Below are 23,327 nucleotides of genomic sequence, written 5' to 3'. Positions count from 1 at the left end.
CAAGAAATTGTAATTACCAATTTACTTATATATGTGCATAATGAGAGCAGAAAACCTCTCTGTTCACAGTGGTATCGTGAGCACTTAGTTTAAATAATCTGGCACTGGTTCATAAATTAATGAACATAAATTAATGAGACAGTGTTACTTAGACACTATATAAACTATAAAATAACATCAACTGTCCATTTTTCTAGATTTGTGCCTAATCTACTAAAAGGATCTGAAAACTAGACAAGCAAGCATGGGCCATTTAAGAGTAAAAAAAAGAAAAGTATAAAAAAAGTAGTATAAATGATGAGATGTAAGGGTAAAAGTAGAGAAATGAAATTAGGGAAACCTTAAGGAGGTCAGCGGGGGGCAGAATGGGTCAGCAAAGAGAAGGATCAGTAGATGTAGATCAAATTACTTTTGGATCTTCAGGGAATATGTTGTCCACCAGGCGTTTGTAGCGAGGACGCAAAGCGGAACAGCAGCAGCATACTCCTGTTTAAAAAAAAAAAATCAAGAAATACAGATATTATTAATATTGTAAACTGGCCTGGAAATTCAAGTTTCTGAATATTAATGGGCTATATAAAATACAAAGTTCAAACTGTCACAAATAAAGACATACAAATGTAATCAGTGATTAAGAAAAGACAAAGTTAAATTTCTTATCCTTACTCCAAAGACACACAGCTTCTAAGAATTTTTATGTAACATGCATACACATCCTGCCAAATTCATCTGACAAAGTGAAAACATCATCCGTGCCCCCTTTACCTCCTTTCTGATGTCATCTGCCCGCAACTCTGGCATACCCCCACCCACCTGTTGCAATCCACTCCACTCAAGCCACAGTGGTCTCCCTGCTAATTCTAACCAGCTAGACCCCCTCCTTTGGATCTTAACTCTCACTGTTCCCTCTGCCTGGGGCATGCCCAAGTATCTACTAACAGCTATAATAACTCTGTCACCTTCTTCAATTCTTCATCTACGCCTCTCTGACCACCCTTACCCTGCTCTACCTTCTTTTTCCCGTAGCACTTATCACCTACCACATTAAATAAACTTTCTATTGTGTTTACTGGTCCTCATCTGTGCCCCCTCACCAGGACAAACTCAGATGAAGGCAGGGATCATTGTTTTGCTCAATGATGAATCCCAAACAACTGAAATAATCTAAAAATACTTTAGATCAACATTAATACTGACACTAAAATAAATTAAAATCAAATATGTATTAAGCACACAAGCACTGAGCCAGGTCCTGTATTGCAATGATGAAAGAAGCTTATAACCTGAAAAGAAGATTAAGTGAGTACTTAGTGAACACTAATGCAAAGCCAAATATAGTAAATTCAAATTGTTAGCATGGCACAGACTAGCCATACGTCTAAAAAACAAGTCCTAATGTTTCAAGTTTTCTGTAAGAATGGGAAATTTTGTTATTTACAATAAGAAAGATTCTTAATAAGCTATTAAGTTTCACTTACATTAACATTTCTGATGTTATACACTATACACTGCTTTTAGTTTAAAAGAGCTTGAAATATAAATGTAACCTTGGAATGCAAACAATGTCCAGTTCCCACTTTTGGGAAGCTTAGGTTTACCAGGAGAGACAGATAAGCAAATGGTGAAGTGTCTAGTGGACAGCCATGGGTTAAAGAACATGGGTTTTGGAACAGACAGATCTGAAGTGAATCAGTCTCCCTCCGTCCAGCTGGGCTGGGTGCGTTACTTTGTCTTACTACACACAAGTTTCCCCATCAGTAAAAATAGATGTAATAATGCCGTCTTCATAATAATAAGAATTAAATAAAATTGTATATAAAGCTCTTATTAAGCAAGCACTCAATAAAATGGTAGCTATTATTAGTAATGCAGTAAGAGGAGTATTACAATCAGGGTAAGCAGATGATGATCAAGGACCCTTAAGATAGGATTCCCAATAGCATAAAAATCTTTGTTGTAAGCCCATAATTTAAAAATCACAATAAATTTTACATATGGTTCACAACCATAACTATATCAACAGCAGGAGGGACAATTACCATTTTCTGAAGATGACGTGTGCAGCACTGTACTAAGGATGTTACAATATTATTCACTCACTCCTATCGTAACTCTCTGAGGGTTATGATCATCTCCACTGGATAAATGAGGAAACCAGCTTAGAGAGGCCAATTTTGTCCAGTAACACCCAGCTGGGGAGGATCTGAGGAACTGCAATTCCAACCCAGACCTGATGACTTCAAAGAGTAACTGCCACACTAAACTCAAGTACCAGCAAATTTCTAAATTACTTTAAATATTTTAGCTTTCTATAAATCATGACCAATGAACATAATTGCAGAAATGTGTGTGCCTAACAGATGAGGGATGCATTGCCATATAGGGAAATAAATGATCACAGTGAGTTTCTCAGGAAGGCCCAACACAAAACAAAAACACCTTTTTGACCACTTACTAAAAATAAAAAACTACCCACTATAAAGAAGGCATATAGGTTAAAATTTTTCATTTACAATTTCAGGTTTTTATAAAATTATATCAAAGACAATGTAAGGTTGAAATAACTGGCAATAATAATCACAAAAGAAATTACTATATAGACTTTTAAATAAATACGAATATTCCACTTATAAATATCAGAAGAACAAGTAAAATAAAATCATTGGACCTACTCAAGTATAGAAATGTAGGTGACTCCCTTGTTGAAGTAAATTCATAAGGCTTTTCGAGTTCAGCTGCAGGTACCTGAACATAGTCCTTCATGTTGTATCAGACTATTTTCTAGTCGATCTTTCTGACTGTAGATCCTTTTACCTACTGTTCAGGAAGTGCCTAGTTCACTTTACTTCTAATTAATTAGCAGAGGGCACAGAAGTACTGTAACTTACCTAACTTGTCATTGACATCAAATATAAAGCTATCAAGAACTTGATAATATCCATATCAAGTTCTGCTAGCAAAGCCAACTAGCTTAAATAAGATACTATTAAAGTACTTATATTGCTAGCTTAATAAAAGTAGGTTTTTCATACAGGTTAAATAAGAAAGCAAGCCTACTTACACCCCCTTTCCTTAAAGCATTCCTTTAGTTCCTCCTTATCCTAGCTTCTGATCCCTTCCAACAAACTCACTTGGGTCCCAAAACTAATATATTTTTGACCTCTTCCCAACTTCCTCTTTCCCAAAAGAAAAAAAAAAAAAGAGGGAGATGAACATATCACAGAAAGTCTCCAACAACTAGAAAGTCTCCAACAACTGGCAAGTCTTAGCAATATAAATTCTTCCTTTAAATTTAATTCTATATTGCAGTTCTTTTCCCCAATTGTATGTCTAGTACCTTTGCGGTGTTTGTCACCTAGGAAATATTCAATAAATACTATTATCAGTAAAAATAAATTAATTCCAGCACATAAAAGAGAAAACTATCCACTATTCTCCTCCTACAGCATGTGGAATTCAGAACTCTGATTATGATACACTAGGAGAATATGAAATAGGAAGGCTCAAGTGGGATAACTTTGGGAAAATAGAATTCAGACACAGTGGATAAATTATAACCAAAAAAGTGCCAGGCTGAATATTATAGTAGTGTACACATAAGCTCAGAAGTAATCTATTCAATACAGCTCTCTGAGCCTTAGTCAGTGAACAGGAAAATCCTACTACCTACTTCTCACAGTTAAGGGTACTAAATTAATAATATATAAAAAGTGCCTGGAGTGTAGAAGCCACCTAAACACTTAATAAGCTCTTTTTTTATGAGTAAATTTTACATACTCCTGAAGTAACATTTCTTTAAAGACATCTGTGATATTGTGAAATATATATTTGGTCTTCCCATTTCCTAACAAATAGCTTCTGATAGTCTTAGGTTCTCCAAAGTGCCAAGTGTCATTGTGTATACTAATAAGTTGACTGATGGCTGGAGGCTCAAGGATAGCTTCTGGTGTGGGTTAGTCACAGTAAAGACCAAGGCATGACCAGAGGATGGTGACTTTCAGCCACAACCCCTAACCTCTAAGGATGTGGGAGGGGCTGATAGTTAAGTTGGTTACAGGTGGCCAATGATTTAATCAATCGTGCCTTTATAGTGAAGCCTCTATAAAAAAACCCAAAAGGACTGGGTGTGGATGGGCTTCCAGGTGGCTGGACACATGGAAGTTTCCGGAGGGTGACTTACCTGGAGCAAATATATATGGAAGCTCCTCACTCCTTCTCCCATACTTGGACCTATGCATCTTTTCCATCTGGCTGTTCATCTGTCTCCTTCCTAATAGCCTTTATAATAAACTGGTAAATGTAAGTAAAGTATTTCCCTAAGTTCTGTGAGCCACTCTAGCAAATTAGCTGAGCCCAAGGAGGGAGTGTGGGAATCCTAATTTATAGCTGGCAGAAGCACAGGTAAAACAACCTGGGGCTTCCAACTGGCACCCTGAGAGAGAGAGACAGAGACAGAGAGACAGAGAGAGCATGTGTGTGTGTATGTGACTGTGTGTGTGTGCTGCGGGGGAGGAGGGCGGGGGGAGGCAGTCCTGTGGGACAGAGCCCTCAACCTGTGGGTTGTGACACTACCTCCAGGTAAATATTGCTAAGAACTGAATTATGTTAGAGGACACCCAGCTGGGGAATTGCTGGCTCGGTGCTTGGGGAAAATCTCCCACACATTTGTTCACAGAAGCGTTCAAGTGTTGTGACAGTATAGTAGAAGAAGCAAGCAGTTTGTTTTATCTACTCAACACTGCAAGAAAATTCTTCTCCTTTGCTCCCCTAACATCATTCTCATATAGATTCAGCAATGCCTCTTAGTCCCTAAACAGTAGTGATGCCAATCGACCTCTAGAAGAGGAAACATCCTCCTCCTTCAATAATGAGGTATTAGAGCTAATTTCCAATCCATCCTGTCTCAGAGAGGCATTCATAGAAGGACTTGAGCAGCTGCATAGAGAAACTCAAGGTGAAACTGATAGTATGGATTAGGCACGCAGGCACTCAAAGGTACTAGGAGAATTCTGAATACTGGGAACCAATATTGTAAGTGGTTGGTTGACCACTGAGTACTTCTGGTTTGTGATAACATTTGCTTTCCTATGCAACTCTATAAATTTGGGGACGTGGATCATTAAAAAAAAAAAAAGACCCCTTTAAAAATAAGCAACTTCCACTTTCAAGGGACTATATTATTCAATGATAATTTAACTGGAAATATTGATGTCTCCACCACTAACTGCCACCATGCCACTGGCTACTTGGGATAAAGCTATCCTCCAAAACAAAAATGCTAAGTTAGTAACACTGTCACTGGAGATGAAGAATGTTTAGATTGTATTAATATTATGGAAACTGACTGTATGGCTTTGAATTAAGTTTGTTTCATAATCTATAAAAGCATACAATAATAGTATCTACACCTTCTATGTAGCAATTCTCTCATTTAATTCTCACATGTAACATAATAGAAATTCACTGACATATGTATGGCTCACTAGATTTCGTACTTTTAAATGACAGTGCCTACGATTACTGGATTTTGGTCCTTCATGCCCTCATTATATATTTCTATCACAGCACCTGTAACAATCTACTGCTCTTATTTACATATATGTGTCTGTCTTCACCACCAGAATATGAATTCCTCAAATGCAAAGCCCATGTATCTTACTCATTGTTATGCATGTCAGGCATAAAGCAGACATTTATAAAAATGCTTTTTCCTAAATAAATAAGGAAACAAAATATAAAGTGAGTTTAACATCTGCTCCTATACGCTATAAAAATCAATAAAGTACACTGTCCACCATAAAACACTAAATAAGTGCCAGAATGATAAGATTTTTCCAACAAACAGATGACAATGTCAAATGAATCACTTTGAACAATTCATGCTTTATTTTTAGGTCTAGCAGAGTCCACCAGTAATCAAGGTGAAAAGAGACAGACTTTCTATTAGAAGAATTTTAAAATTAACCACTTCAAGAACTCTAGCTCTGTGGTGTCCAAAACCCTTTAAAAGAGTCTGCCTCACATATATTCCCTCCAAGGTTAAAATTAAAAGTCAAGTTACTCATTCAGTTGATGTCAGAACAAGACATTTACTTCATACAATCAAAAATATTTAGCAATATTACAGTTACACTCACACATATCCTTTCCAGGTACCAAAACAATTTACATATAATATGTGTGTATGTGTGTGTATATACACATATATGTAATACGCAGTAAAGCTAAATATGTCTGTGTACTGCATATTATCATACTTATCAGAAAAAAATTAAATATTACTCAACAGAGCTACCCAAAGAGCAATACACACACACACACACATATTATATATAATTCTGTATTTTTATATATATACACACATACACACATGTATTATCTATAAAGCCTGTAATATAGGTGTTATTTTAGCACACTATGCTACAAATGACAACTACAAGGACTTAAAAAGGTGACTACATACTTTAAAAGACAAAGTTTAAAAATTAAGTTTTAAAACAAAATTTGGACATTTTAGGACAAAGGCTCTCCAATGTCAAATAGACCGCACAGCTGTAAGCACCACAGAGGTTCAGAGGAGAGAGAAAACAACTTGCGGCTAAAGTGAAAAGAGGTTTTACCAAGGACATGGAACTTGAACTGGATACTGAGGACTCCCGTGAAGAACGAGTAAGACTGAACTACAGGAATAAACTAGAGACAGTGAAGGACAACTGTAATCAAATGGAACAACGCAAGCAACACTAGGCAGGATGGCACATGGGAAAAACAAAATGCATATTCTAGTGTCCCAGAGCTTTGAAAGAAAAGTGGGAAAACATGAAAAGAGTCTGGTGACTAATTAGATATGGGGTCAAAAGAAAGGGAACGAAATAATCTTATCTTCAGAAAAGTGTTCCTTTTAAAAGGATTTTAATCCATTAGAGGAGTATTTTATTACATGATTCTTTCCACGTATAATCGTATACCTTCTCTCCTTTCATTCTCAATTTCACTACTTGTTTTTAATTCCTAGGCACATAAACCTTACGGAAAAGAGGACAACAAAGCAATAAATAGAATTAAAGCTCCAATTCTGTTTTAAAAGATGGTCTTCTCCTTACATTGCAATACTTTGCTCTATAATAGGCATAACACAGACAAAACTCTTGTACACTTCTCCAAACAAATCTGGGGAACTGTAGAAAAAAAAAAACAGCACCTTTTTTTCCTGAGGCAATTAACTGGTTTATACTTTATATCTGATTTTTTCCCACTATTACAATTTTTAATTTAAAAAGTTTTAATTTTAGACATTATCCTACTTATTAGTAATCATGTTGTAGACTTACACTTCAATTTAACTTTACTGTATATTATCATATTTATTGGAAAAAAATTAAATATTACTCAGCAGAGTTACACAAAGACAAGAGCAATAAAATACAGAATAATCCCAGCTTTTGGAAAATATTATTCTGAGAGATTTCATTCGAAAAGCTTCTAGAATCATCATTTGAAAAAAAATTAACACAAATATTAAAATCAGATAATATCATTCCCTTTTCATTTCATCTGATCCTGGCTTAGTTTGCAAAATAGGAAACAACCCAATGGATGAAAGAGAAACCAGAGCTGCAACCAGGAGAGAAAAGTACTCATACCTCTGCCCCACCACTGTACAACACTGCATGGTTCATTCCTATTTTCAAGACCATGTACCTGGACCCTACATGTCACTGACCATCTTCAATGTGCTCAGGGGGAAGAGTCTTGGCAAGAAGACTATACCGCCCCGGTGTCCCAATCTACAGAGGTAAGTAATCAAATGATGCAAAAATAAAAACTGAAACAGTATGTGATTCCCTTTTTTAATATATAAAAGATTGGCTAATGTCTTCTACAATGTCAGTAGTACTCTTAGAATTAAAAAAAGAACATTTTCATTGTTGTAACTCTTTTTTTAAAAAGATGTAAGCAGTGACTTTCTTCTTTAATGCAAACCATGGTACTATCACATTGAAATTTACTTTGCTAATTAATATGTTTTAGAGGAGTGTAGTAATTATGTAGTGGTCTAAGACAAATGTTAGGGATCGTGATTAAGAGGGAGAAAAACAGAGGAAAGGCATAAGGCAAATCAGACTATCCACAATTTATAATGGAACTAACATGTTCTAAGAGTCCTGCTAAAATGCACTCTAACAAAAGCACTTGTTGGCAAAAATAAAGTGTTTCCCTATATTTGTAGGGAAACAATTGGTAAAGTCATTATGGAGACAGTTTCCATTTATAGAGTGTATTTCAACCAATCAATCAATATCTTTGGAGCTTTCTATAGGAACTTACTTCCATGTCTTAGAGAAAATCTTGGTAAATACACAAAGTAACAAAGCTAGCTAACATGTATAGGAGTATTTTACCTTAAAAACTGAGATCTGTGTTTCTGGTAACAGCTTCCTTTAATACCGAGAGGACAAAAGAAACTGAACTTACAGCTTCCCTTTTATTAGCCTATTTATAAGCTAAATATTTCCTGTAAAGGACTTTTAACAACCTGAATAAATATTCATGGAACACCAAGGAACATTGTTAAATGTCTTTTTGAAAACTGCTTTTGTTACATCAATGCTTGAACATAAGCTAATGGCCCAGGAACTGTCTGTCACTCATTTCTAAACCATTTTAAAAGAACAAATTATTTTGAGACAACTAAAATCTTCTATAGTTTAAAAATACTATTAAGGTAAATTAAAAATTCCACATACGAAACAGAAAAATTCTCATAAAAAATAAAGACACCTCAAATTAGGGGGTCTCAAAAATGCTCACAATTAGAAATCAAAATACAGAAAGAACCAATAACATTAGTACAACAAAAAATGGGATTGTGGCAAGAATATGTGAAGGCAAGAACTCAACTTGCAAATCACTTATTTACATGGTTTCAAGCTTCAAAGGAATTTATATAATTTGGCATTTTGAGAGTGGCTGGGGGGTGCTATTATTAATTATGCCAGGACCAGTGGCATAAACTTTGACCATCCCAGGCAAACCAGGAGCCAGGATAATCCTACTTATTCTCCTGCGTATTGGAACATGTCTAAAGGTATCAAATAGTCAAATTTTCAGCTACAACTGCAAAATGAAGAAAAGCAGCAAGAATCCAGTCAGGGCAGACAAAGATGAAGACAAAAAGAAACATAGAAGACCAGTAAAACAAATGAAAAACCCTAAGATGTTAGCTGGCTTTTTTTCATATATAATAACTATAACAATAATACTTACCATGTATCAAATAATGCAACAATTTTTATAGAAAGCTCATTTACGCAACATTTGTAATGAAAATGTTTTCTAAAATGTCTACTACATATAAGGCATTGTGAAATTTGCAAATATTCATAAAACTGGTTCCTGATATTAAGCAGTTTAATATATATCAAGATTGTAAGAAATCAACATTACAGAAAACAAAATATATAGTTCCTTTACTAAAAACAAAGCTACATGCAAACAAAATAATAACAATAGAAAATGACTGGATTTACCCTCAGTCTTGGGGTATAACTATATATACCTAATTATACTGATTTGTCTATCAAACGTTTAACATTAACACATCTCTAAGAAACAATTACCACAACTTCTAACTCCCTAACAAAATCAACATTCATAAAAATCTTCTCTTACTGTTTGTATTTATTCTTTAATTGTACAAGGTTGCCTTGGAATAAATACAATCAAAGCGAACTATGTTTCCATAGTACAATGCTTCTCTAAGGGTGGCCTATGAGCCCTCTGAAGAAGAATCTCCTAGAGTACTTTTAAAAGTGAATACTCCCTGCCCCCAACCCAGGACTTTCTGAATCAATCCCTGGGATGGCATACCAGAATTCTTCTAAAAATAAGCCTCCCCCTCCCACCATGGCCCTCATGCACACCCACGTTCATTCGGGAGCCATTGCTCTAGAGAACCACTCCCCTTGTATAATGATGTAGAGAATTTAGCATATGACTTTTTCTTATTGTGTACTTCAGGTATTCGGGAAACTGTCCTTATCTAAGTTATGCAATAGATAAGTTACAATATAGGCTGCACCTCGTAAGATCATCTTATATATTACAATAACTGAATCATAAATAGCACTATAAAGAACCAGGAGACCAAATGAGTGAGAAAAATAACGAATGCTATGACATTCAGAAAAGACTTCACAGGAGATGCTGATGTGATAAAGACCTATCACTGGCAACAGGGAGCTGGTATTTGTGGCTAAGACCACCAGAATTTCCCCATTATTTTCAAATGCTGCCACCAGACCTCATTAGGGAGTAGATTTTCTAAGTAACTTGTATAAATGAATACTTAGCAGACTCATGTCAGAAATAAATCATGACTAAATGGTCTTTAAAATCCTAAGCCAAGTATTTCAAGTATAGTAAAGGAAAAGTGAAATTATCATGATCAAATTTTCCACGTTCTTCTAAAACATGACCAGACCTTTGAAATTTCTCTTAAGATTGTGCTGATATGTTTCTCTGTATTTCATTCCACCGTGTTCTTAAAATTATCAGTCCTTGGGAATTATTTTACATGCAATGGCTAGAGAACAGGTTATACCTTTGGATAAACTATTCTATTCATCTGTTCCTATCTTCCCTAGAGAAGACTTCTGCTATAAGAGGAAAAGTGACTTATTTTACTCGTCAGTCTGGAAAAAGGAACCTAGTAGGCTCTAAAACATAAGCACCACATCTATATCTGCACCATCTGCACAATGTCCATCCAGCACATGGTAAGAGCTCAATATCTATTTGTTAAATGAATGAATAAACAAACTCTTAAGAGTTTCTCCTTCAGATGTGCAGTCTGCAGTTCATTCTTCCTGCTTATAAGCATACCTGGGTCTGGAAGTGCGTATCTTTACATGATCTCCATGGAGTTATAGGGCAGTTCGAATCAATGTGCCTTCCTTGCAAAAGGCTTGGTCAATGTGTTTGCTCTGCTAACTTGGGGTGTCCCTCAGACACATCATTGGAAAGTTTAGATTTGGAGGAAAAGTAACAGAAAGACTGATAATGGACAAAGATCAAGATGCATTCTCCAACCCAGCTTTACTAGTAGTAAAACTGGTATTTTGACTTGCTTCAGACTGACTCTTATATTTCTGTATTTCAGTTGGTTCTCAACTCAGAGAGGGACAAAGGTGAAACTGCTACCCCCTGAAAACCAAAAAAAAAAATGTGCCTCAGAAATATACATAATTGGGAAAAACAATACCCAATCTCATGTATTCTTTTAACAAACATTTAGTGAAGCCTACCATGCCCTAGGCACTAAACTAAATGTAGGGAATACAAATACAGGCCACAATCCCTGGCCATTTAGTAGCTCGTAGTCTGGTGGGAAAAGATAATCACATACAGAAAGAATTATCTCTGTGATAACAACTATCACAGGTTGCTATGAGATAATAGCTAATGGGATAACAAACCTTTCTGCAAGAAGTAATGACTAAATTAAGTCTTGAAGAAAAAGTAGAAATTAGGCAAAGAGGAGAGATTATTCCCAGGCAAAGGGAGCCACATCTATTAAGGCTCTTAAGAGGTTTAAACAATGTGGTTTTAATTTGAAAGTAAGCATAAAGTTCTGCAACATGAGAAAAATGCCTAGGCAAACTTGCAGGAAGCTGACTTGGAAACAACTGAGTATAGAAGGTAAAGACGAGGATACAGGAAAGTTTGGACAACTGGTTGGATGCTAGTGTCACTGACCAACAAGGAACACAAGAGGATACACTCTGGGGTAAAAGGAGGATATCAAGAAGAGAGAATAAATTCTGTTTTGCACATATTAAATTTGAGATAAACTTGAAGGTGGGATATCCTGTAGCAGACAATTGATCTAAACTAGAAACAAATTTAAAAACCAAAAGCATTTAAGTGATAGCAAAAGCAAATCTGCTGAGATCACTAAAGGCAAATAGGAGACTTAGAGAATCCTGAGGAAAGAAAACATTTAAGGGATGATCAGCACAATAAGAGCAGAAAGAGAAGACCTCTGAATAAACAGAAAGAAAATTACAAAAGGATTGTGTTAGAAAATGCAAAGAATAATTTTTCAAATACTGTACTTTTTACAAAGGTACCAATTATACAGATAAGATACATGGACTTTAAAAAAATGCTCCAGTAATGAGGAAACATCAGAAAAAGAAATTAAGAACATTTTAAATGCAAGTAAAAACATGATTTTACAATAATGTAATTTAAAATTTCAAGATGGACTAAATATTGTGACCAAAATAAATCACAACAGTGGCAGTTTCAGAATACCCAGACCACACAGACCACATCTGACATGGAAAAAGGAGAAACTGATAACATAGTTTACAACAAGATTATAACTTATTATTTAGGTAATAAGAAATTTCCTTTATGAGGATTTACTAATTTATTGCTACTTTAATCAGCTTTTGGCAAGATAAAAGTCTGCTATCTAAAATACAGAATTTAAGATTACATTTTATAATTTCTAGTAAATGCTGAAGGATAAAATAATTGATCAGAATAACAACAAAAGGAAAGTCTGATAATAAATATCTGAAGAAAAAAATTGTATAATGTCTGCAGAAACCCCACCTTTCATTTAGCATTTAATGTCGAACATATAAGAAAAGCAGAGATTTCTTCTAACAGGATCAAGAATTGGGCAACTATCTTATTCTTATAATACACACAGTAACAGAAGTTCCACATTTGAAGCATTCTTCCAGGAGAGACATTCAAAGAACATTTTAAGTATTTCATGACTAGTCAACCAGTCAATTAGGTTTATAAGGTACTTAACTACACGCAAAGTGCCAGGAATGCAACATGTATGTCTTCAAGAAGTTCCCAAACTAGAAAGACTAAAATTCAAAAAATTCTAGTTGTCAGATTTTATTTTCCATTGTCAGAAGACAATTTTAAGATTATAGCTGCAGAATTACTATCAATGCTTGCAAAATCATGATGAACAGGAAGTTCTAAAAGGATGGGAATTTGCAAGGCTTTCACAGTTCATCACGTCTATATTTGTTCTTTAACTTGTTTCCGGGTAGTTTCATAAGGGAAGGGCTCTTCTCATTCATCTTTTTATACTCTCACTTTTTAACTTTTTGGTTTTTTTTCTAAAATAATAAATGATAATTCAATTTCCAGTAAGTGAGGAGACAAAAGAAGTTGTAAATTGTAAATGAATAAACTCAATGCCAAAAAATTAACTGATAGCTGGTAACTGATTGGCACACACGTTATGGTTCCTAAAAAAAGCTCTTGCTAAAAACCATTTCATTTTGTATATGAGTATATGTATGACCACCTTATAACCATGTAATACTATACCGACTTTGCTGCCCATGTTCACTTCTGTGTCTAAAATCATATTAGCACCAAATAATCACCTAAAATAATAATATTTAACTTTTCATGCAGCAATTTTTTGATGTAGGGTGTGACAACACTTTAATGGTCAGAGTTCTCAAGTTTGGGGAACAGTAACCTAGAGGAAGATTTCCAGTCACTGCCACAAAGCTCTGCATTTAGTACTTTTGCTTAATAATCTGATAGCTTGGATACTGAGCAAATAGGCAATGTTGTCTGCCACACTACAAAAAAAGGCAGTGGCAAACTAACATGTATGAAGAATAGGCCAGGCTTCTGCTCATGTTGTCCCTGTCTTCAGCTAACTTACCTCCCAGCCTCAGCCCAGCATTATTCTTCAAGTTGTCCTTAACCACGACCTAAAGCTAGGCAGGTGCTACTCTCTGCTGCCACAACCATTACCATTTGGGTTAATAACTTATTGATCTATTTTTCTCAGAGGTCTATAAGCTCCTCAAGGGCAGAGCTGTGGTTTATTCATTTTTGAAAGACTCACAGGGTGAAATGTTACATTGAGAAGGAATCCAGAAATGACTGCTAAGAAAGTCCACAGTTATGATGTACACCTTTCCCCTCCGTGAAAGAAAAATGCAACCTTGGAAATGAGAAGTCCTCTCTAATATATTAGACTAAAATATTAATCATTTTATAAGTTGCAATCAGTTATAGTCAAAATGCTATAATAAAAAATGAAAACTAACAGCATTTGACTCCCACACTTAAAGTACATAGAAAGTTTAAACTGATTATCATAAAAACTAGCTGGACACGGTGGCACACATTCATAGCCTCAGTTACTCGGGAGGCTAAGGAGGGAGGATCGCCTGAGCCCAGGAGACTGAGGTTGCAGTGAGCTACAATCATGCCACTGCACTCCAGCCTGAGCAACAGAGCAAGATCCTTTCTCAAAAAAAACCCTCCAAAATTTTTTTTAAAAAAAACAACTTACAGGTGTGTTTCCTGAGCTATAAAGTAAATAAGTTTTGGCAGTAAGCAGACATATATGTTAAAATGTAATTTTTAGTATCTAGCACCCCCATATGCCATTATAGGTCATTTTGCATCACTGTGCCACAATAAAGCTTTGACCACATGAAATAAGAAGATACAAATTTTTTTTATTTCTTCAATTTCATCATTTTTGATGTGGTTCTGGTGTTTAAAATGTGCTATTTTTACATCCAAAAAAGTAACAATTTCAGTCTGTTAATTTTAACTATATAGTACATCACAGACGTTTACAAAGAAGTTAAATTTGAAATCAGACAATACAAATGGTTTTTTAAAGTCACCATAATACATTCTGAAACTGTGACTAATATATTCCATTTCTTGATCAATGAATTAGCCTTTGAGACAGCAATTCATATTAATATTTGAAGTATATTGTTTATAATTTTTATAACATGAAGCTAGTCTTCTAGTCTTTTTTTTCTAGTCTTACAACACAATAAAGCTAATAATCAACTATAACCCTATAATAGATTTTAACTATTTTATTCACTGACTGATCTGGCTTTAGCCTTGACAGTGTGATTACTGACCTTGTTGCATTTATTTTAAAACTCAAAAAAAAAATAACATTAAAATAAAATAATCTAGCCACAATGAATACCAACATTAGCCTGGCATATTCATTATTGTATACACTACTGTTCTGTTTTAGGCCTTAGCAAAATTTGGGAGGGGGATAATTATTTTAACAACTGTGAAGGAAAACGCAGGATCAGGGACAAAGTACAGGTAGAAGATCTTTCTACTAAAACCCAATTTAAGGCAACTTTACCTAAAAGCACTCACTATACTTAATATAGCATTAAGAGTTATCTTTTAAAAATTATAATCAGGTCTTCAGGGAGAGAAGACCTTATTAAAAAAAAATTACTTCCCTCTGCCACAGGAAACATATTACTAAGAACTTCCTCATTATATTTGTATATCAGTATATTTGTATCATTTTTATGCTTTTGTGTTTTCATATTTAATGTCCTCAAATCAAATCAAGATAATTTCTTCATAATCATTTTTATGTAATTCTCTGGATGCTCATCACATATTATTGATTGGAAATGGAGTGCAATGCATTACCTGCCTGCAAGAGCTAAGTAGGTATCTTACTGATAATTGAAGGACGTTTTGCCCCACTTCACAGATTCTGCAAAAATGAACTGCTGTTGAATTTAACTAACTGCGCAGATTGTGGTGTATTTGAAGGCCACTAAGAACAATTTATAATGCATAACAAAAATCTTCATTATTTTAGTTACAAAATGCTTAGCACAGGATGTATCACATAGTAAATGTTAAAATATCAGATATTACTCAAATATTTAAAGGACATCATGTGAAAAAGGGACTAGTCTATGATATCCTCAAAGGACCAAACCTGGATGTAAATAGATTCCTGAGACTCAAACCAGAGGTTAGACTAAGGAACTAAGACTAAGGATCATTCTATCAAGCACATGACATTCCAACTCAAATGTAAACAAACATTAACTAATTTTTGTTGAAAGTAGTATATAAGGTACTGTGGAAGATAAAGAAAAAAACCTTAATGGAAAATATTATCTAACAAGAACTTACATGCTTGAAAGAATAGAAGGACCCACCTATAAACAATATAAATAAAATATAAGAGAAATGAGAAAAATCGAAGTCTAGAAAAGCTTCTTAGAAGATGTAAAAGACGAGCTCAGCCAAGCATGAACACGAAATGAGTAGAACAGACTATTTCTTACAGACCAGAAGATGAAAAGACTTTTCTGAGTTGGACTGATTAGGACAAGTTTCTCCTTTCAAGAAATCTGAGCTTTGAGCTAGCCTTTGAAGAAAGGAAGAAAATGAACAGAGGGAACAGAGTATTCCAGAAAGGCTGAGGGAAACAGGATGTTCTGGAGTAATAAAATGACTAACCCAGCTGAACTGCAGATTTAGCTCTGGGGCCTTAGAGAAGAATCAGAAAGATAAGTTAGCAGTAGCTGTACAAGCATATAATGCCGATATATACTTGTCTCTCCTCAAAACTTTAGACAACCTTGTACATATATATGGATGTTAAGCCTGGACTCTGTAAGCACTGTAAACAACTCAAAATGTTAGAGTAGGGCAGTAGCATGATGAAAACACTGTAATTATATGATTAGTCTTTTCACGTGTCAAAGGATAAAAAAATCACTTGGTGAAAAAATTAATTATATTAACAACTATGAAGAAAAATGCTGAGTCAAGGACAAATAATTAGATATTTATTAATGTTATTTCTCAGTATATAAAAATGCTGAATGGGGTATGCAGAAATAATTCCTTTGGCATAAAATGCTAATAATCATACTTTGGTAATAAATGATCTCTATACTGGTCCTTAGTTCTCACGAGAAACAATCTAATAAGCATTCATTTTATGACCTAAGAAATATCTAAACAGCAGGTCTTAGCAAGATACAGCAACTACAGTAAGTATCAGGGACTTACTGATAAGTCCCTGATACTAAGTCTCTGATACTAAGTAGCATAAGCTAAACGTCAAAAATGCCAATCACAGTGCTGCGGGCTTTTAAATTTTAATTGCTTAAAAAAAGAAACTAAATCTACCAATGCCAATTTCAAACTGTTTCATTCATCTTCACTTAGTTCTGTTACCACTTCTTTTGTAAGCCAAAGGACACTGCTTCCTACTGAAAGCTGAAGAGACAGATGTTTTGGTAAGAAGCAGTTCTTCTGAGTTCGCACTGGCAAATGAGGTTAAGCAGAGGATTGTGACTCAGCTAATGCTGGTTCCTAACCTTTCTCATTTTATTATTTTGATACGTTCCTTCTGAATTAACTTGCCATTCAGGTGACAAGAAAGCCTACTGAAGTTCTTGGTAAATAAAACACTTTATACTAAAACGAGATGAATCTTTAAAGTTCAAACCTAGACTCAGAATAACAACATTTTATTCTTCCTAAGAAGTCATCTGAATGTGGCATTTCCAATTTGTCAAAAAACAAAAAACAAAAAACACCCTGACATTTTCCCAGATGCCTTTTTAAAGGCCATGAAGTTTATACAGAGCAAAATGAACACATTAGAAAGAATGAGTACAAAACATTTTATTATATGTCACACAAATATTGAGAATAGAAAAGATAATATAGTATCCACAATTAAACAATTTAAAAGATAGTTCCTTCAGTGCATACCCACAAAAACCCAAATCACTTATTTTAAAAAGTATACATGATCAATGGCTTATTTTAGCTTTATACACACACATGCCAACATATTTTAAACAGTAAAGCCACATAATACTTTGCCGAAATAATGATCTCCCCAATTTATTTATGCTTCATTGACAGGCCGGTCTTGGAGGTGAACCTATGCACAATCTCCACCTTTTCAGCATTACTTCCCAATAAAGCATAACATTTTTCACAGCAAAACCTGTGAATACAGCTTTCAAATCAAGTCTCAAATGTTTTCATTCCAATGCATGTGCTCATACCATTCATTCTGCGGAGAACATTGTTGTCTCCATAGAAAGTGTTATTAGTAATAAGCATTCAGTAGTAAGTCAATATGCATTCCAATTACAAAAAAGTTCCTGGAGATAAAATCTATTGTAAGTTATAAAACAGAAAGTTCAACAATTTTAAATACAACTTATGATACTGAGTTGGTAAAGACAACAAGAAACCAAAACCAACCTAAGAATTTCCAACAAACTGCTGAAACAGAAGGACAAAGAGTGAAAGCATGATTATGTAGCTGGAAAACCAAGGCAGTAGGTTAACATGCAGGAAAGTGGGAGAGTTCTCAGCTGTCACACTCAAGTACATTAATGTGTGGAAACAAGGCTGTCCATTTACTAGTCAGAATAACTGGAGAATTTAAGAGAGAAATTAACAGTAAATGTGATTTTAAGAAGCAATGGACAAGTGTTGTGGGTTGAATTATGTTCCCCAAAACAATATGGTTAAGTCCTAACCCCAGTAAAGGTTGAATTAACCTTATCAAAAATGCTTGAGACCAGAAGTGTTTCAGATTTTTAATTTTTTTTAATTTAAGGGTACTTGCAGAATACATACTAGTTGAGTATCCCTAATAAAAAAATCTGACATTCAAATTGCTCCAAAGAGCATTTCTTTTGAGTGCTCAAAAAGGAGCTCAAAAGTTTCAAATTTTGGGGCATTTTAGATTTTCGGGTTAGGAATATTCAACCTATACCTGCCATTGTGACTTTATTTCGAAATGGGGTCTTCGCAGATATAATCAATATGAAGTCATACTGGATTAGGGTAAGCCCTAAATTCAATGACTGGTATCCTTATAAGAAAAAAGAAAGATATGGATACACACAAGAAGGCTGCATGAAGACAGCAGAAGAGATTGGAATTATTTTGCCACAAGCCAAGGAACTCCAAGGACTACAGTAAATACCAGAAGCTGAAAGAGGCAAAAAAGCATTCTTCCCTAGAGCCTTCAGAAGCATGATCCTGCCCAAACCTTCATTTTGGATTTCTGGACTCCAGAACTGTGAGAGAAAAACATTCTGGTGTCTTAAGCCACCCAGTTTGTGCTACCTTGTTACTGTAGCCCTAGAAAACTAATACACATAAGATTTCGTACAACATGTACACCAGTAAATTCTATATTTAGTAGATATGTACCATTCTGAAACCAGTTTAAATGCCAAAATGACTTCAGGTCAGCCTCCAGAGAATTTAACTCCTTCCTTGATATTTCAGTCACTCAAACTCAAACATTCCTCCCTCATCTCAATAGTAACATACAAAATAACTAAGACAAGGAAATAAGGAATTTTTGTTCAATTTTACCAATCTTTTTCAAGTGCCACATACACTTCACTTAAGTTTAGGTAAATGAATGTCTGGGCTCAGTAAAAGAAAAAAAGATTATACCATTAATTTACATCAAAGTTTAATAAATACGCACAATTAAAAAAATGAAAATGTTGTAAGCAAAAGTCTGTTTCATTCTCATGTCTGATATACCTCTGTTATGGATTAAGTTGTGTCCCTTCAAAATTCATATGTTGAAGTCATAATTTCCAGTGCCTCAGAAAGTGACCATATCTAGAGAGAGGGGGGTCTTTGTAGTAGTAATCAAGTTAGGATAGGGCCATTGGGGTAGGTCCTAATCCGATACGACTAGAATTCTTATAAAAAGGAGAAATTTAGAGACAGACACACATACAGTCAGAACTCCAGGTAGATGGCTATCTAAAAGCCAGGGAGATGCCTGGAACAGATCCTTCCTTCACAGCCCTCACAAAGAACCCACCCTGCCAACACCTTGATTTCAGAGGTCTACCCTCCAGAATAGTGAGACAATAAATATCTGTTGTGGAAATCATCCAGTTGGTTGCACTTTGTTACAACAGCTCAGCAAACTAATACACCAAATTCTAATCCAAGTGTTTTTCAAAAGCACAAAATCTGGCTTCATGGATATTGTGCAAATACAGTGGAAAATCAGAAGACTTAACCAAATGGCAACAAGATCCAATCTACTCCAGGAATTCCCTGCTCCTATCTATCCCTCATCTACTAGTCTGATTCTTTCAAAATGTATTTACCAAATATTTGAGTGTCCACTAAATTCTAGGTTTGGTCTTATTTAATCCTCAGAATGACCCTATGAGGTAGGTATTGTTATTTACACTTTACAAATAGAGAATCAGAAAGACAATAATATCCCCAAGACCATACAACGAGAAGCATGGAGCATGGATCTCGTTAAGGGCCTCTAAGCCTGTACTCTCAACACTATACACTATACTGCCTTTCTGAGAAAGTTCTTTTTGAAAAAAAAAAATCTGAACTGTCTACTTTGGAGACTAAAGCAACGTCATCAAAACATTGTGCAGCTGCCAAAAAATTATACAATTACTGCCACTGCTCTCCAGACGTACAAAACTTAAGTCAGATGGTACAGAATGGGGAAGCGACACCCTGCTTGAGAATCTGTCATACTACAAAACTTACCACTTCTAGAAGTTATCTTCTTTTCCTATCATAGGTTACTCTGAGCTAAAAAATGTCCCTAAGAATACAAGAACATGTGAGAAAGAAAAAAGAAGCCTTTTATGCTGTTAGAGGGTCTACATAAGAAGTTCCTGGTAAACTCCCTGCATACCAAGACCACAAGCAAGAGCTACAGGGAGGACTTTGCCATCCTTGCTACATGCACATCTTAGGAAAAGGGGGAGAGAACGTTTTTACTTTACAAACTCACAGCAAAATGGCCATTGCTGCTTAGGGTCTAGAATGTCTTAAAGCTTTTCTACCCACAGTGCACTGTGCACTGAAGTTTCAGCTTACAATAACAAAGCACTCCGGCACAAGTGTCCCAAAACGGACAAGGAAAATAATGGAAATATTTTTACATAATCTTTCACAAAATTCTAGCAGCAAATCCATCCCCAAGCAAAATCCAGTTTTGAAGCTAAGGCCCCTTTTTATTTTGTAAAACTAAGGTGAGAATCCTCTGCCGTATGTACTGTAACTTCAGCATGCAGAAAAGTCTTTACTTTTTACTCTTTCCTGCACATATTAAAATGCTTGTCACTATAGTAATCTGATACTGGAAGCTTTCAGGTTTTTAAACTTAAATATATATATATAAAATCCAGAAATAAATGTATCTTCCTTACAATTAAAAAGTTAAAAAGAACTGGGATTTCAGAGTCTTTCGTTTTCACAAGTCTCCTAATACTTACTAAAGTTTGAGTCCTAACGAACCAAAATCTAGGGAGAAGAAAAGGTGGAGCATCTTAAAATTCACATTTGTTAAAAGTATCTGTCCAGGTGATTTCCCAGGGATTTTGTTTAATGTAAAAATGAAGTTTCCTCATACCGTTAAAACAGGTAAAAAATTTTTTTTTTTTTTTTTTTTTTTGAGATGGAGTCTTGCTCTGTCGCCCAGGCTGGAGTGCAGTGGCGCAATCTCAGCTCACTGCAAGCTCCGCCTCCTGAGCTCACGCCATTCTCCTGCCTCAGCCTCCTGAGTAGCACAGTAGTGGGCGCCCGCCACCATACCCGGCTAATTTTTTGTATTTTTAGTAGAGACGGGGTTTCACTGTGTTAGCCAGGATGGTCTCTGTTTCCTGACCTTGTGATCCACCCGCCTCGACCGCCCAAAGTGCTGGGATTACAGGCATGAGCCACTGCGCCCGGCCAAAACAGGTAAATTTTATGGTACGCAAATTATATCTCAATAAAGCTGTTTTAAAAATCAATCATTTCCTTCAGTATACTTACTGTGACCTTAATATGCATTAGTAATACTAAGGTCACAGTTTAAAATTCTACTAGCCTATTGTCCAAAATGAAAAGCTGAATATGGGGGGAAAAAAGATAGGTTTGGGGCTTTCTGCAGATTTTTAGCTAAGCTTTAAAAAAAAAAAAATCACTGACAAAGGACAGTGTCTGCTTAAACAAAGTAAGGCACCATAGCTTAGGAAAACCCCTAAATCAAAAAATATTAGTTTGTTACCGTTATGAGCATAAAGAATCGATCACAGGCAATGACTAGGATCTTTCTTAGCTAACCAAGTTGGTTTGAGTTACTTTAATTAAAAGTCCTCTAAGTAATTCACAAATAGGATATGAGTTATCACAGGCAAAATTTAAAACAGCTTTAAAACCCTAACTACTTAAATTTTTTAAAAAAATTTATTTCCTCATTAGTCACAGAGCAACAAAAGTGTTAAATCTGTAGGAGTGTTTGTAACTTCCAAAATTATTTTTAGAGGAAATACATTTAATATACCAACAGCATTGATTCTTCTTATAGATTCCATAACACCCACAGCATCTATGCCATATGTTAGAGATTTTCATTTGAATTGAGATGATTACATTTTCTGATTAAACAGTAACTGAAAAGATAAGTAGCAGTCTAATTACATATCTAAATAAAATATATATTTTAAGTAATTTCTCTATCCAACATTTGAAGATAGCAACATATAACACAGGATTTGCTGAGCAGGACTAGTTAAGTAAAATGTTCAATTAAAAAATTATTCTACTAATTTAAGCATTCAAAGTTCAATGCCTGATATATTCTCTCCAATCTTCCAACTAAAACCAAGAAACCTTAAACATTTTATATTCGCTCTATACATGAAATTATAGTAACACAAAGTCAAAAGCCTAAGACTTCTTTAAATTTTAACCTATTCTTTGTTGTTGTTGTTGTTGTTGAGAGAGTCTTGCTCTGTCACCCAGGCTAGAGTGCAGTGGTGCGATCTCAACTCACTGCAAACTCCACCTTCCGGGTTCATGCAATTCTCCTGCTTCAGCCTCCTGAGTAGCTGGAATTGCAGGCATGTGCCACCACGCCCTGCTAATTTTTGGATTTTTAGTAGAGACGGGGTTTCATCATGTTGGTCAGGCTTGTCTTAACCTCTTGACCTCGTGATCTGCCCGCCTCTGCCTTCCAAAGTGCTAGGATTACAGGAGTGAGCCACTGTGCCAGGCCCCTATTCTTTTAATTTATCACAAACACACACTGTGGTCACAACATGAACAAGGTATTTTTATGTTAATCATATGCCTCTAAGAAGAAAATCAAATCTTTTCTAATCAATATTCTTAAATGGCTCATAAACCAAAATCTGATGCTACCCTAAGAATTCAATGTATTACCAACTGACAAAATTACCTCAAGTTCAAAGATAAGGGTTACTACTACCGACGCATGGAAAAAAAACAAACCAACCAGTTTTTCTGTAGCATTATACACAAAGAACCTGGAATTCTGTATATATTTGTATAATTCATTTTATTACTGCAACTATAAAGATAAACTTAATCTACTCTTACAAATTAAAAGAATCAATAGAACATTATCTCACCTCTATGCAAATACTTAAAAGTGTTTAGCAGGGTTTAATTACTGTGCAATTTTA

At 35.1% G+C, this 23,327-nt stretch overlaps 1 protein-coding gene across 4 annotated transcripts in view; it reads right to left on the bottom strand.

Moving 5' to 3' along the window:
• Window positions 1-23,327, bottom strand: part of EFR3A (EFR3 homolog A) — a 109,304-nt gene that overhangs the window by 72,446 nt on the left and 13,531 nt on the right. For 2 of the 4 annotated variants that reach the window (XM_004047535.5, XM_019032558.4), the window contains exon 2: window positions 410-486. In XM_004047535.5, coding sequence (XP_004047583.1) covers window positions 410-486 — 77 coding nt within the window. Of the gene's footprint in view, window positions 1-340; window positions 487-23,327 lie in introns of all 4 variants that reach the window. The other 2 variants (XM_019032554.4, XM_063709496.1) reach the window with 1 other exon arrangement.

The sequence above is a fragment of the Gorilla gorilla genome, chromosome 7 (assembly GCF_029281585.2).
Source record: "Gorilla gorilla gorilla isolate KB3781 chromosome 7, NHGRI_mGorGor1-v2.1_pri, whole genome shotgun sequence".
NCBI classification, from domain to species: Eukaryota; Metazoa; Chordata; class Mammalia; order Primates; family Hominidae; genus Gorilla; species Gorilla gorilla.
The sequence above is the reverse complement of the archived record's forward strand: the minus strand, read 5'-3'. Positions and strand labels throughout refer to the sequence as shown.